This window comes from Columba livia, chromosome 2 (genome assembly GCF_036013475.1).
Source record: "Columba livia isolate bColLiv1 breed racing homer chromosome 2, bColLiv1.pat.W.v2, whole genome shotgun sequence".
Lineage (NCBI taxonomy): Eukaryota > Metazoa > Chordata > Aves > Columbiformes > Columbidae > Columba > Columba livia.
The window spans coordinates 47,500,536-47,516,330 of NC_088603.1; the positions used below are offsets into that span (position 1 = coordinate 47,500,536).

Consider the following 15,795-nt stretch of genomic DNA (forward strand, 5'->3'; position numbering starts at 1 on the left):
GCTTCTATACCTATGTGAGTGAGCATAATTGTAAAGGCAAAAAGAGTCAGAGACTGAGATTACAACTGTTTTCAAGATCTTTTATTGCATGGGAAAACTTTTTTTAAATTTTTTCTGCAAGACATTAATTATTCCTAGGACACTGTAAACCAGAAAATACTTTTTAAAAATCACCTTCCCTTAACACAGATTTTAATTAATCACAATATGCAGTGTAATAGATTTTTCATAAACACTGGGAACAAGATCTTTAGAAAATTGTTTACAAAACTTATGAACATATAAGATGTTTCTTTCAGTACTTCAAATAATTAATTCCTAAATTAAGTATAATACACGAAGAAAGAATTGATTACTTAAATACTTCCTAAATTTACAAACTCATACCTTGCTGATTGTGTTTTTCCTAGAATTTTTTTACTATTCTTTTTCCACCTATTTCACCAACTGTTTTTAATAACCTACTATCACATAAAAGTATTTTCCCCTGAAATGTAATATACATCTCATCATTATAAGCCAATTGTACTAAGTAATTTTCAGTTCATTTCATTGTGAAAAAAACAAAACTATTAATCATGTAATCTCCAAATTTCTCGTAATGCTTACATCAGTTTCTGAAATTTTGCAGAACTGATCCTTTATTCTTGGGAGCCACCAATTTTCAACTCTTTTTCTTGTCTGCAACCCATAGTTTTTTTCCCATTTCCCCGTCTCACTGTAAATAGTTCTGACACAAGCGGGAACCAGTCTTCTCTGCCATTTAATTAATCCCAGGAAGACATTTAGTTGTCGCTTCAAACATGAGGAACAAGTGCCAACTCTCTGACAAACCGACTGCATTCTTAAGGTTACGATATCTGAAAAAGACAAAAACATTAATTTCAGTCCTCAATATGTACACAGAAAATCTGTGGTTATTATTACTGTACAGAAATTTACTGGCTATGAAACATATTATATCTTGATTTAGATTACTTGGCTGTTTTCCATGGTACTTGCATTTTATTTCTATGTGTTCCGAGTTAGAAAAGCATTTATTTTTTAGCCAAGAGTACTAACTGTGGTCTTTGCACAGAACAAAACTGTTCTGTTTAGATTTCTCCTCTAATAAGATACAATTCTTGCATTCAGTCTCCCATAAAAGCAGGATTAGCCAAGTAAAGGTTTGAGAAACTCAGCTTACTGAAGATGGCCAACAGGGCATTAGAAAAAAATTATAATGAAATAGGGAGAAGCGGAAGTTGGATGAAATTATCCTGTAAAACTACTGAATTTGTCACCACTGAAAAGAAATAGGGGAGCAAGACTATATTTAGTAGATTTCAACTAGGTATTCTAAATCAACTATTTGCTAAAGGGCTTCCTCCTCAGTATAGTTTCCTATAGGAACTACATGAGAAACTTAGACTGTTCAGACAAGATATAATTCAACAAATCAAGCAAGTAAAGCAACTCAGATCTCTATCAACTAACTATCCAGTTAAAAGAATACCTTAGATGCTTTTGAGTGAATCTTCTAAAATAAAAATATTCAGATGTGACAAAGATCAAACAGTCTGCAAGTTTGTTATTGATCTCAATAGATATTTATTGATTTTACACACTACAGTAGGAAATATGGCATTAAAAAACCCTATGCTGAGAAGATTTCTTCCTCATCTTGATGCCTAATTCCTTTTTCAAAAATCTTATTTATATCAATATTTCCTATTCTCTGTGGTTGTATTTTTTACCAAGTTCTGGCCTATACACTTGATTGTTGTACCAAGCTAGCTATTTCAGTCAGCTCATAATTTTTCTTGCAAAAATTTACATCAGCAAAATCTGTGTGTAGAGAAACTCTGCATAAAGAACAGTTGTATTTATGTATTTCCCGTATGATGGCAACATTACCAGTAGAAATAGTTGCTGTACCACCTAAACTGGGTCCCCAGTATAGCTAGTGCTTTGAAATTTTTGTTGCTAATCTCTAAAATCTCTCCCACTTGTAATAACAAATCCAGGGCTGAGCTCAGGATTCCCAGCACAGGTGCACATAAATTATTCAGGAGACACCTGATTTCTCTTCCTCCATAACCTCACATTTATTCAGTCAGCTCAAAATTAGCAAGCGCACTTTGGTACTTCATTGCTTGACTGATTTTTATTATTTATGTCTTATTTCTATTATTTCAATTTATTTTACAACAGAAGGACCACTTCCTTATAGCAGGCCACTTTTAGCATTGTTGATTTAAAAATATATGCATTTTAAAATGCAACAGTTACACACACTTTGAAAAGAGATGGAAAAGACACGAGCTAGATCCCACGCCTGCACACAGCTCAAGAGAAGCCAACCTGCCAATGTCACACCTGCCAGGGCACATTTGGGTGGCCTCAGGCCCTATAGGTCATGCGAGCAGGGTTCAAAGCAGTGGATGCAAGTGGTGAAGGGGCTGCTGCCTGGGTCACACAGCATTAGAGCAAAGCTCATTTAAACACATGGACACCCAGGATGAGAAAGAGATCTGTGGTCTCCTTCCCTCTCCCTGACCCCCTCCCGCACAAGATGCGGACGATCAGCAAGTCAGACACCAGGCTGAGCAAGGACATGTAGCACATAAATCATAGAATGTCCTGAGTTGGAAGGGACCCACAAGGATCAACATGTCCAACTCCTGCCCTGGCATATGACAACCCCTCAGTTCACACCATGTGCCTGAGGGTGTTGTCCAGTCTCTTGTTGAACACTATCAGGCTTGGGGCTGTGACACCTCCCTGGGGAGCCTGTTCCAGGGCTCCACCACCCTCTTGGGGAAGAACCCTAATGTCCAACCTAAACCTCACCTGGCACATCTTCCTGCCATTCCCTCGGGTTCTGCCATTGGTCACTAAAGAGTTCAGAGCCGGCCCTTCCTCCTCCCCTTGTGAGGAAGCTGTAGCCGCCACAAGGTCTCCTCTTAGTCTCCTCCAGGCTGAACAAACCAACTGACTTTAGCTGCTCCTCATACAGCTTCCTCTCCAAACCCTTCACCAATTTCATAGCTCTCTGAGCGTGACCAAATGCAAGAGAAGTGGCATTACGTGGTTTTGCCTTTCCAGGCTTGTGCGCATGGGACCAGAACAAGAAGGGCGACCCAGCCCGATGCTGTGTGTGTCTCTGAAGCAGCAGGTCACAATCTAAACCTGTCCACCTCAGGCAGGTGTGCCAAAAGGGGAGGAAGGGGCCGGGTTTGACAGAGGAACCAAGGCTGAGACCCTGATCTGGAAGGATGCAATAAGCACACAAGAGAAAAGGCCTTTACTAAATTAAGATACTGAAAACTTCTTGGTAAAGGCCAAAGCATTTCATTCACCCTGAAAGTGAAGCAAGCCATCAAACTCCTTTCATTTCACTGCTGCTCAAATTTGAATTAAAAAATAAAATTTAATTCTCCCAACCTCCCCCCGCCCCGCAGTTCATCAGCAAAAGCCCTGGGCTGGTGGCCCGCCGCTGAAAACCATGGGAGCAGGCAGCTCCCTCGGCGGGAAGGAGCGAGCGGGAGGGCAGTCCCGCGGGGCGGGAGGCTCGGGGAGGGGCGCTGCAGGGCACGGGGGCGCTCCGAGGGGCTGCAGAGCCGGCGGGGCAGCCAGCTAAGGGCGCGGGTAAGCGCGGAGAGCGCACGGCTGCACGGACCGGCGGCAAAGGCCGCCCGGGGGCGAGCGTGAGGAGGAGAGGAAGCGGGCAACCATTAGAACCGTTAGGCTGACAGGAGGCGAGCCCCGCGCTCGCGCCCGCCGCTGGGGGACCGTTACCTGCGCGCGGGAACCCGCCGCTGAGCCTCAAGCACCCTCAACTTCCCCGCACCGGCCTGCGCGCCGCCATCTTGGTCTCGGGTTTTTGGGGGGTGCGGCAACACTGCGCCTGCGCCTTCTCTCGCACATGCGCCGAGGGGCGTTCTCCAGGGGCGGGGGCTGTGCTGTGGGGTGGCTTATCTGCCCGACCAAAGGGCCTGAAAAAAAGGTGTGGGAAATGCGCCGCGTTTTTAGCCTTGGGTCTCCCGGTAGGCCGAATGGGAGGGAAGCGTGGTCCCTGCTGAAATAGCAGTCCTGCTGAAGGCCGCCCGGGTGCGATGCCCGCTGAGGCGGGATTCACTCGGAGCCTGCATTTAAAACTTGACTTATGAACGTTTCAGGAGATGTTTGGTGAGGAGGGAAGAGGATGAAGGAAGAGCAGGCTGCTCACCTGAGTAACTTATAAGAACACTGCTATGGGTCTGAAGGATCTTGTGCTGGGCACCATGAGGCTGAATTTATCACTGTATCTTTGTATTTCAGATATTTAAGATGTAAACCTAGGGAATCAACAGCAAATAAAAACATTGAATAAACTGGGGTTGAATCTATGCATAAGTTGCACAGTCTTTGATTAGTTTGCTCACTTCTACAGCACCTACAGATACTATGTAAGGTAACCATACAGTGCACGGCTAGATCTCAGTAGCATTTTGTCTTCAATAATTTTATTTCCCTTTTGTAATTTTTTTTTTTAATAGATGCAGATTCTGCAATAAAGCAAATAGTTGTTCTGTGATGTTGTTTTGTCTAATGAGGAAGAAGAAAAAGGAGAAATCAATAAAGGCAATCTAGAGCAGCGTAATTAATTCTACCTCTGGCTGGAAAACAACATTGTACCCAGTTGTCAACAGTGTGCAGCTCAGAGTTGTTTTTAATTACTGCAAGTAGCTTGTAGTAGCCTCCAAGGACCAAGAATATTCTTTTTTTTTTTTTTTTTTTTTTTTTTTTCCTGTGGATTGTGCCCTTTTGCTGCTGGCAACTGTTGATTCTTTTCATTTTAGAACCTTTTCTCCACTGTGGGTTTCAAGCAGAGTTTAAACCAACACATTCTGTTTACGCAATGCAGTGCCTACAGTAAGGTGAACCTTTTTGTACCCTGGAGATAGGGGCTTCTTACTTGACTAAGTATTTAATGAGTATGTTTTCTGCTTGTTGTGTACCTGTCAAGTATGCTTAAATTATAAGCTTTTCATCGCAAAAATGAACTGAGAGCTGCGCTGATGCTCACCCTGCTTATAACCTGATACAGTTTCACCAGGACTGTGACAATGTGCTCTTGTAGTCAAAGAAGGACAACGGTATCTTGGGTTGCATTGAGAAGAGTGTGACCAGCAGGTCAAGGGAGGTTGTCCTCCCCCTCTACTCTGCCCTGGTGAGGCCGCATCTGGAGTACTGTGTCCAGTTCTGGGCTCCCCAGTTTAAGAAGGTTAAGGAATTACTGGAGGAAGTCCACTGAAGGGCTACAAAGATGATTTGGGGTCTGGAGCATCTTTCTTATGAGGAGAGACTGAGAGAGCTGGGTCTGTCCAACCTGGAGAAGAGAAGGATGAGAGGAGATCTCATCAGTGTTTATAAATAGCTCAAGGGTGGGTGTCAGGAGGATGAGACCAGACTCCTTTCAGTGGTGCCCAATGACAGGATGAGGAGCAATGGGCACAGAGGTAAACATTGGAGGTTCCATCTGAATATGAGGAAAAACTTCTTTACTTTGAGGGTGCCAGAGTACTGGAACAGGCTGCCCAGAGAGGTTGTGGAGTCTCCTTCTTTTTTACAATTGAACAATGGCAGCTCCTTGCTGTTGGGGTCATTAGGTAATGCTGCAAAGGACAGACTATTTTCTTGTTCCATTTTATACTGGAAGTAGTCAGATTGTGTGGGTCACTTTGGCCCTGGGCCAGTGAGGAGCTGCCTGTGGAACAGGCTGCCGAGAGGTTTTTGGAGTTTCCTTCTCCAGAGACATTCAAAACCCACCTGGACACATTCCTGTGTAATCTGCTCTAGGTGACCCTGCTTTAGCAGGTGGGTTGGACTAGATGATCTCCAGAGGTCCCTTCCAACCCCAGTCATTCTGTGATTTTGTGACTGTGCATAATTTTACTTTGCTTTCCTCTTGACCTCCCTCTCAGTAAGTGATAGTGACTTTGTTCTAACAGACCAACTCATCTCAAATTTGTTGCTGTGTGAGTTCCTGAGCTGGGGGAGGGCAGGGAATTTTGCAGTGTGGGGGAACAGGCAGTGTGGTCCTCAGCTCAGGATCCTCAGTCCCAGGATAAACGAGAGCTCATGACCAGGTGGTATATGTTTTCCTTCCATCCCGTGAACGATGATTTCCCTCGCACCAGCCCTGAGCTCTGCTGATACACATGGGGTCGTTTGAGGGCTTGTGTCCCTGCTCGCTCCTTGCCCTCTGCTGTGGCTACTGCCTGTTAAGGAGTGACAGATGACCCAACAGCATATCCAGCACCTGGCTGGCCTATTGAGATGCAGCCTTGTTGAATTTTATTTTCATTTTTTGCTTAGCTGTGAGCTGCCTTCATAATCCCTGTTGGATTAAGCTCAGGCACCTGAGAGGTTCCCACTTCCAAAGAGAAGTGACCTCATATGGGGGAGCAGGCTGTCCTTGTTTGCAAATGAAAAACTCTTTACTTTGTGTGGGTAGTGCCTTTCACCTTGACTGGGGACAGCATGGTAGGGCTCAGAATGAGTGGAGGTAGCAAAATAACGAGATAATTATTTTTTGTTGCCTTGAAAACATTTTAAAAGTCCAACCATTATCTCAAATTTAGAATTACAATTTTTTACAATACATTTAAATCTTAGGGCTGTTGAAGTAGCTAACATTAAACATATTAACCTATATTTCTCAAGGCCTGCCATCAAGATTATCAAGATTATAGCTGATTGAGTAGTCAGACCTTTGTCTTATCTTTTTAATCCATTCATTTCACTAAAATATTGTGTTCTCATCCTGACAATCTTCTTATGTATTTCATTTGCTTAAAGCTGAGGATAATCCATTTAGAATAATACTAAATTAATCACAATCTTAAATGCCTCCAAAGAAGTTAGATGGATGCTATTCACAAATGCAAACCTGCCATACCTTGGAAACACTTATGTTTGGCCTATGTGGAGCCTCCAGCACATGTCTGTTCACCAAATTATGCAACAACTCAAATAGCTCACATAAAAGTCAGATATAGTTTTTGATGCTGCTAAAAGAGGTACGGCTAGAGAGGTTTATAAATGGGTGGAAGTTTTCTTAGAACCACAGTGTTGTGCCAAGTCTTGGCTATAGGTGCCACTTGGCACCCATTATTTCAAAAAAATAAACTCGAAAAATGAAAAATTAAGGCATATAGTTTTCTATTATTTCTTATTTACTTCTGGAAGACTTGCTGGTGTGATTCTGATTAGCTGTCAATAAAAATAAGCCAAGCACATTTGACACAGGTTTTAATTGTGTGTTACTTGATGACACGCAGAAGATGCTATTGGGAACTTACCTCAAGAATATATTGGACTCTTCATTTGTGTCACTTTCCCATTTTATTGAAGCTTGTTCTATTGACTGAATTCTGATAGTGACAAAGGCAGTCAATATCAGGTGAACCTAAACGAGGTGCAAGTTTATCTGTAACAAAAATTTAAACTAGATGAGAAAAACTGAGACCAACTAGAGGTATACACAGAAAGAAAGAAGAGCAAAGATATTTTGAGTCTGTGATTCTGTGTGTGATAATCTATGAGGATCAAAAATCGTGCAGATGCAGTTTGGCATTTAGGCTTGTTCATTGCTTTATTCATGGTAGGAGTAGTAGTGAGTTGTCTGTCTATTAAGCACTAATTGTTTGGCATGACCATTTTAAAAATACCAAGATCCAATGTCAGCAGTAAGTTTGAGAAATGGCAACGGATAGTCATCCCATGATCTGAAAAGAACAGTGAAAAGCACACCAAACCTTTCCTCCAAAATCTGATACTGACTTTGTCTGTGGTCTTATCCAAGACTGCTAACCTCTCTGAGATATTTCCCTCATCCAGCAATGGGAGGTCAGATTTTCCTGTCTGCTGTGCCATCTGTGTGTGTTTAGATGTGTGAAAGGTTGGCCAAGTTGTGCAAGGAAGGTAATTCACCTGCCATATGTATGACAAACAGAAAAAGGGTTGGAGTAAATGACCTGGGGCAATTATGCTCTTTTTAAATGAGAGGGAGCTTGGGATGGTGCTGAAAAATACTGGAAGCTTACAGGGAACTGCTTTGTCCTTTAATTTTTATGTGAGTCGAATAAATGAAGCAGCAGAGTTTATACCAAGTACCTTCTTGCTACATTCAAGAGCATCCAGATGTGCCAGAGGCTCAAGACAAAATCTCAAACTATGAACCCCACAAATGGTGGGTTGTATTGTCATGGTACATGTACAAGAGACACTCAGACTTTTCCAAACCAGAGACCTACCCCGCACTCCCATGATCCCCACCTTCCCCATGTGGGTATTGCTTATTAACCTGGGCTATTTGCTCAGTCTCCTTTCATTATGGAAAATTAATGATATAATGACATTTGTGTTTTTCTTCATAATAAACTTGGTAGTAAACTAGTTTCCATGAGGCTGATATTCCCATTTTCTTTTTTAGAGTCTATACTAACTTGTTTGTTAGCATTTTTGTTAATAAACGCAAAGTCTGGAGATGATTAAGTAGTTAGGCAATTCATTAGTTCCTGTACGGGAAATATGCAGAAGTGCCCCAGTTGTCTGTCACTTAAATAGACATGCTTCCCAGATATCCGGACAAGTATAATTTTGCCTTTGCTGATAATTATCAGAATTGATGCTTGTGTTTCCTGGCATTGCTCTTTCGCTCCTACATCAACAATATGACTAGTAGTTTTCCAGCCTCCTACAAAAAGAGGATTAAAAAAAGCAGTACTTGGAATACAAAGTTATTTTTATTGCCCGCATACTTCAAATCCCAGTGCCATTTCATGTAATTAAAAAGTTTTTTTGTTTTTTCCATTAAACAACTTGAGAGTGGCTTTTCCTTCTGAGTTTCACGTTGCTCTTGTTTACATATACATGTATATAGTGGTTTTGCTTTAAAACACAAGGTCAGATAAAAAATGCAGGGATGTGAAGAGTAGCACTTGAGAATATAAAAAAGCAATCAAATAATACACTAAATAAAAAAAGTAACCTCCCCAAGCCATGTCCACCATCTGAGGGAAGAATTCTGAGTGACACCATGAAGATGAATAGAAGCTTCATTTTTGCAACAGATTTTATTTTAAAAGCACTTAAATATTGTGGAAGAATAAACTCTTGAAACAGAGAGAAGAGCTAGACTATAATTTAGGATGAATCCACGAACCTCTTGCCTGCCTGACTCATTAAACCACTGAATGATATGGAAGGATTTTGGACATATGCTGCAAGAACTGACTGAGTGGAATTGTATTTACCAGTCTTGTTTTAACAGGCTGTTTTTTTTCCCTGAACCTGGAGCTGGAACATGGGTCTGGGTCCATTTCGAATCCTAGCTGAGCCTTATTCTGAGGGGATTTTGTGCAGCCCCGGTATTGTGTTGGGTGTTTGTAGAGGGGTGTATTTAACCCAAAATGCACACCCTCGGTGTTCCTCGCAAAGGTATCAGACCAGTGCTTGTGATGCTTACAGCATCTTACTGATTCAGACTAAAGTTTGTGAGTAGGTATGTGCAGGTATGTGGGGAGAAGTTATGAAAATCAACATCCTTTTTCTTTTTTGCCTTTCATCGACAGTCCATTTTTCAAGCAAAGTAATCTGTGCTGTATTTTCATCTTTGCCATCTTCTTCTAATTCGCTAGCACAATTTTGCTGTTGTTTGGTGCTAGTTACACACAGTGATGAGCAAAATTACCCTTTTGCAACATTCAAAGCTCTACTTGCATTTAATCTGGAAAAATCCTGTAAAACTGCATAAAGTTTTGAATTTACAGTCACAGGACTGAGAGCCCAATCTTCACGAGCTGGTGGATTCTGGTTATGATGACACCATATTGTCATTAAGTTACGGACAATTCAGATGCATCTGGGAACATGAGGTCTCCTCTGTATAAATAGGAATGCAAATTCTTGAAATCTGGGGTTTCATTCTGTCTTTTTTTAAACCTGTCATTTGAGATAGCAAGTCAGTTGTGTGCCAAGAGGCTGGTGATTCCAGCTGCTTTAAGCTTTTAGCGAAGGCTCCCACGCTTATATGATATGTACCCTCTATATATATGTGTGGGAGAAGATCCCCCATCTCTACAGCCAGCTTATAGAGGGGTGCTGTGCCCCTCTTCTCCCACCTTCTTTCACAGTAAGTTTGTGTATTACAACACTATGTGCTACCATGTCAGACAAGAAAGAATAACAAGACAGATACTCATTAATTAAACGCTTGTCATGTGATGATGTTTCTTTCATTAAGATCCAGGCCCTCATATTTAAAATAGGTGGTGAATGGGAATTTTTCCATTCACTGCGGCTATGAAAACGGCTTTTTATACTCATGGCTCAACTTCGTCACTGAAATTATCCAACAACTAGATTGCACTTAAACTTTGTAATGATACCTGACAGCAGGAAACAGTTTGAGTTCTGGGTAAAATCATACTGCGCACTGGGTTTGTTTCCTTGGCTGTGGGCTGGCTGCAGAAGAAGTACTGGAGTAGAATAGGAGGAAAATATCTGCAGATCTTAAAATTAATGAGTATTAATTGATCTTTATTGTATGGGAAAGTTAAAATGCCAGTATTTACTAAAAAGCTCAGTGCAGCTTAGAAGCTGTTGTATACATGTATTTACATGTATACGTACATGTTGTCTGTGTATGTATATATAAACACACACACATATATGCATGTTTTCTATCTGCATACATATAAATATGCCCCAGACTGAAGTAAATGCAGTCTACTTTTTTATTTTTTCTGTATTTCTACACACAGTGTAATTACCAAAGGAGAAAGAATTATTAAATTATTCTTTCTAGTTGAACACAAAGCAAGATGAAAGGAGCCTGGGTTTACCAAAGGAACATGGTGCCAGAATAATCTGATAGCTTTCCTTAAATGACATAATGGATTTTCCAAAATACAAAATGTGGTAAATCTCATTTGGACCTTAGCAAAGCACTTGATACACTCCCAAATGGGAAAATAGTAATGAAGCAAAAGAAGATGGAGGTTAACAGAGAACACAAAATGTGGGGAAGAACTGACTGATGGAAAACAGCAGAGGAAAAGGAAGAAAAGATAAGAGTAAAGAAGCAAGTTACTGTGAGTTCCTCAAGGGTCAATTTTAGGGCCAGTGCTGGTAGTAGTTCCATTAACTGTATTAGCATAGGAAGTCGGTGTGCCCTTGAAATCCGAAGACGAAGAGACGTTGCTAACATGGATGAAAACTGTCATATATTAAAACCTTGCTGACTCAGACAGGTAGATAAATGGAAAGAAGTGTTTGATTACAGCAGAATGTCAGGGTGTGCACTTCAGAGTCAATGAGGAATTTCTTTAAGGAAGATGAGGGTTGACTCTGGCAGAGAGAACTCTGGGTGTCATAGATCATCACAGAGTTACTATGAATTGACCGTGGGATGAAGCCATGAAGAAGGTGTACATGCTCATAGCACACAACAGACAAGGTATTTCCAGCAGAATGGGAAAGTTTCATTGTATAATGGAAGGCATGGATTAATGCACATCTGCAACACAGCTGCTGTCACCTTTCTTTAAGAAAGATGAATTAATCTGCAACCAATGCAGAGATATACCACAGGGCACATCATATGAGAGATGGCATAAAGTGCTATTTGGTCTAAAAAATAAAGGCTATGATGGGATACTGATTTCTTTCTAAGAATTTATTGGTTGGCCTAATACCAGGAACAGAGAAGAACTATTTAAGGAAAAGGATTTAAAAAACCCCAGGTAACCATATTACATTTAGACAGGGAAGCAATAGCAGGTTGTCACTATTGGATAAGAGAGATCCTCCAGTAACTCGAGAAACTTTGGGGATGAAAGTCAGCCTATTAACAGAAAAGATGATGTGGCATGATCTCTGTGAAGAGCCAGGGTCTGGCCTAGGTCTGGCAATGCAGACTAACTGTAACTAGTCACTCAAGTCCTTATTTTTGCAGAAAAATTTGAAATTACCTTGTGAAGTAACACTTTAAAAGGCCTTGCTCCCTTTTGAACCATGAAGTAAGGCAGATACAGGCGTGTGCTGTCCATCCTACAGTACAGTGGGAAACCTAAAGGTTTTATAGATGTAATGCAAAGTTGGCATTTCGGTAAATCACTTTCTGCTCCCCCTTCAAAACTCATTATGCTTTAATAAAAATGAAGATTTAAGTTTCGAAAGGGAGAATGTTCTTTTGCACATTTTTCAGCAAAACTGCCTGCATGACTTACAGGCATTCAGATGTACCAGATAAGCTCACTCAGCACTCCTTACTCCCATTGAAATGACTTGCTAGAGAAATGCAGGAGAAGATGTTCTATGCCTGCCTGCCCCAAAAAGCAGATTCAAACAAAGGACGTACAGTTTCAGCACAGTATATGCCTTGATTCATACTTTATTGACGTAAGAAAACCACTTGTTCACTCCAGAATGACCTAAGCCTGAATGATGGAAGAATGATGGTCATGGGTGGTGACTCAACGCTGTTTCCTATCAGCATTTTTTTACAATTGAACCATGGCAGCTCCTTGCTTCTGGGATCATAAAGTAGGTAATGCTGCAAAGGACAGACTATTTTCTTGTTCCATTTTATACTGGAAGTAGTCAGATTGTGTGGGTCACTTTGTCCCTGGGCCAGTGAGGAGCTGCCTGTGGAACAGGCTGCCGAGAGGTTTTTGGAGTTTCCTTCTCCAGAGACATTCAAAACCCACCTGGACACATTCCTGTGTAATCTGCTCTAGGTGACCCTGCTTTAGCAGGTGGGTTGGACTAGATGATCTCCAGAGGTCCCTTCCAATCCCAGTCATTCTGTGATTCTGTGTGGGAAGCCTACTTAGGGCCCTGTGGAGCCCATCCTGGGCTTGGGGCTTGGGACAATGTTCACCAGGGCCTATTTTAGCTGAGGAAGGCTTAGCAATCAGGTGGAAAGTTCATGCAGTGACAATGTAGGGTACCTAAGTCAGACTCCTGCTCTCTCTGTTGAATACAGAAGCCAAAAAAAGGAGCTGGTATCCCTTAGGATAGCTTCTGTCAACACCTTGTTCAGCTGTGCCCTTTGGGCATGGTGGGCTGTTGTAAAGATAGGAAGGCTGCAGGACATCTCTGCATTTTAAAATCAATATTTTATGTCCCTTTACCGATCTGCTGCTTCTCATGATGCCAGGACAGGGAGGAAAATCTGCCGAAAAGCCATCAGTGCATAAGAATAGCATGATAAATTGAGCATGCGAAATTTCACATAAAATTGAGTGTGATGTTTTGTCCAAACCTGTTTGCTGCACTGTGCTGATACAATAAGGACTCCATCATCAACCAAACCAAAGATGACAAACGGGAAAGTCCTAGGAGGAGCGACATTGATCATAACCTGCTGTCAGAAATCAGACCCTCAGCTCCATAGCAAAGCCGAGGCGGGAAACAAGTTAGGCTGGGAGTCCCACGTCCCAGGGAAGGCTCGAACCAGATCAGGGAATGGTGAAGGATGTTGAGCTGGGGGACCCCAAGCAGGACCGGGACAAGGACAAGAAGCTACTGGAGGTCATGCGCAGGGGAGAGAGGACACCTGCTCACAGTCCAGCGGAGAGACTATTGTGCTGCTTTAGGATATTGCATGTATTACAGCTGGGAAAGTGATGATGCTGTTACAATCCCCTGCTGTCTCGTGCAATTGCAAATACCTTATATTCTTCCTTAGCATTATTTGCAGCTCTGCGTCCTGTTAAAGGAATTTTTAATTTAATTTTATTTGGAAAGGAAGAAAAACAGGATTGGGAAAGCATAGTGGATACTCTTTGAAATCTGGTAGTCTTACCTAACAATCATCTACTATAATTTAACTCTTGTATTTTTTTTAAATTAATTTATTAATTTGACCGTAAACAGATACATTTAATACCACACAGACTACAGAAATATTAAGTTCATTACTTAGAATGGTCTTGGCTGTTAACTATGATGCATATGCCATTCAAATCCATTGGTACTAGACAGAAATCCTCTTGCTTTTCAGTGATTAGATAACTAACGGCATGATTGAATGGACTGCAATTCCTAAATACCAAATAACATTTCATTTTCAGGATCTGATGTTATAAAACCTGCCACTCATTTTCCTTTTATAGCTGAAATTATAGGAAAAGATGTCACAAAAACTGTATAAGAAAATGGACTATATTTCTTCTTAATATAGGATGTTTGAGATATGATATCTCTAAAATAAGAAAAAAATTTAAAATATTAAGTAGTTATATTTCAACAAGGCAAGACTTTTTACACGAGTGCAACTTTTCTTTTAGCAGTTGAGAGTGTCTCTTTGGAGAGTATGGCTCATTTTAGATTCTGCTGCCATAAATGAACTCAACAATGCCAAGTTATATTCAAGGTGAGTTTTGCTTCTAGCTATGTGGACCCACAGGGATGCTGAGGTGACTTGTCTGTGTGTCCTGGCATTGTGTCCTCTCTAAACTACAGGGTTGCTTCAGTAGCCAAAATCCACTTTTTTTTTTTCAGTTCAGCTTGAGCTTGTGAAAAAGAATTTGCATGAAATGAACAAAATACCAAAACACCATGCAGATATTCTGTATATACAGCCCATGTAGTCAGATTCCTGCTTTTGATTCTTACTTCTAAAGAGTTTTCTGGACGTATTTTTTCCTGTTTACATTCCTATGTCTAAGCAGAGTATGTAATATTTGCAATTTTTATGTATGTTTTGCAAGCCAAATACTTATACTGTTAACCTTATGCTAATTTATATATATCATTTGCTACTCATTAGCATTCAAAAGCCCACTAGAGAGTTAAGATTAGAAGATAGCTTGACACCTAGAATCCCCAGCCCACAATAACACTTCTTTTACGTGAATGCAACGCTAAGATTTCTCAAGGCTTGGCCGAGATTTTTCGTGCCTGTTCTTTATTAACTGCTTTGCTGTATTTAAAAAAAGAAAATGCACAGGTGCTGGCTGCAGAGATGTGTTGGGAGATGGTTACCACAGGCTGTTGTAAGTCTATGACTTACCAAATTGCTGGTGGGAAATCGAATGTCGGTGCTTTCTTGATAGAAGTCTACAAAGTGACTGTACTACAGCTAATTCACAGGTTGAAAGCTGGTTACTGGCTGCCTTTCTACCCATCTGAGCTTTGACAAAACTGGAGAATACCAACTAGGAAAAAAATTTACATACCAACAACTTTCCAAAAATCTGGAAGGAGTGATGGAGAATTAGGTGGCTGAAAAGGTGTATGAGAAATCTGCATCATGCCTTTAGACGTGCCATCAGAGTGAAGAAAAGTAATTCAATTTTTATAGAAGTTTAGAAACTCTAGGCATATACAATGCATATGCAAAAGCTAGTTCTTGGGCAGTGCTATGGCTCAGATACTGAGCTCACTTAAGGTGCTTTTTGTTCCAGTCTCCTGTATATCACATGGTTAAAACTGACCACCAAGCTTTGTGGAACATTAGTCATCAAATTTCTGCTGTGAAGGATGTTGGCTTCTTCATCACTACAGAGTCATTTTCTATTTCCATTATTTCCCCCCAAAGTTTGGAAGCAGCATCAGGTTTTTGTAGTTTGAAATTGAGCAATTAAGCAATAGTCCAGAATTTTCTGAATCACGAAGATCAAGAAATAGATAAAGAAAGGGCTTTTTTTTTTTTTTTTTTTCTAATTTAAAGTTCTTTATTTAGATGCTGAGAAGGAGTAGCACAGTACTCCATGCCTCAGAAACGTGGATGCTTTCCCCAGCCCTGGTAGTAGTCTA

The 15,795-nt window shown here is 41.0% G+C and overlaps 1 protein-coding gene and 1 long non-coding RNA gene across 3 annotated transcripts in view; both read right to left on the bottom strand.

The window, feature by feature from the left end:
- The window catches only part of LARS2 (leucyl-tRNA synthetase 2, mitochondrial), an 87,528-nt gene extending 83,610 nt beyond the window's left edge, over nucleotides 1-3,918 (bottom strand). The window contains exons 1-2 of one of the 2 annotated variants that reach the window (XM_065051765.1): nucleotides 3,781-3,918; nucleotides 610-860 (exon numbers count right to left, since the gene is read on the bottom strand). In XM_065051765.1, coding sequence (XP_064907837.1) covers nucleotides 610-843 — 234 coding nt within the window. In that variant the 5' untranslated portion in view covers nucleotides 844-860; nucleotides 3,781-3,918. The remainder of the gene's footprint in view (nucleotides 1-609; nucleotides 861-3,780) is intronic. The other variant, XM_065051766.1, reaches the window with a different exon arrangement.
- A 1,865-nt stretch (nucleotides 3,919-5,783) lies between these two features.
- The window catches only part of LOC110356462 (uncharacterized), a 28,248-nt gene continuing 18,236 nt past the window's right edge, over nucleotides 5,784-15,795 (bottom strand). Inside the window, exon 4 of the long non-coding RNA XR_010470160.1 lies at nucleotides 5,784-7,456. This is a non-coding gene — a long non-coding RNA (uncharacterized LOC110356462). The remainder of the gene's footprint in view (nucleotides 7,457-15,795) is intronic.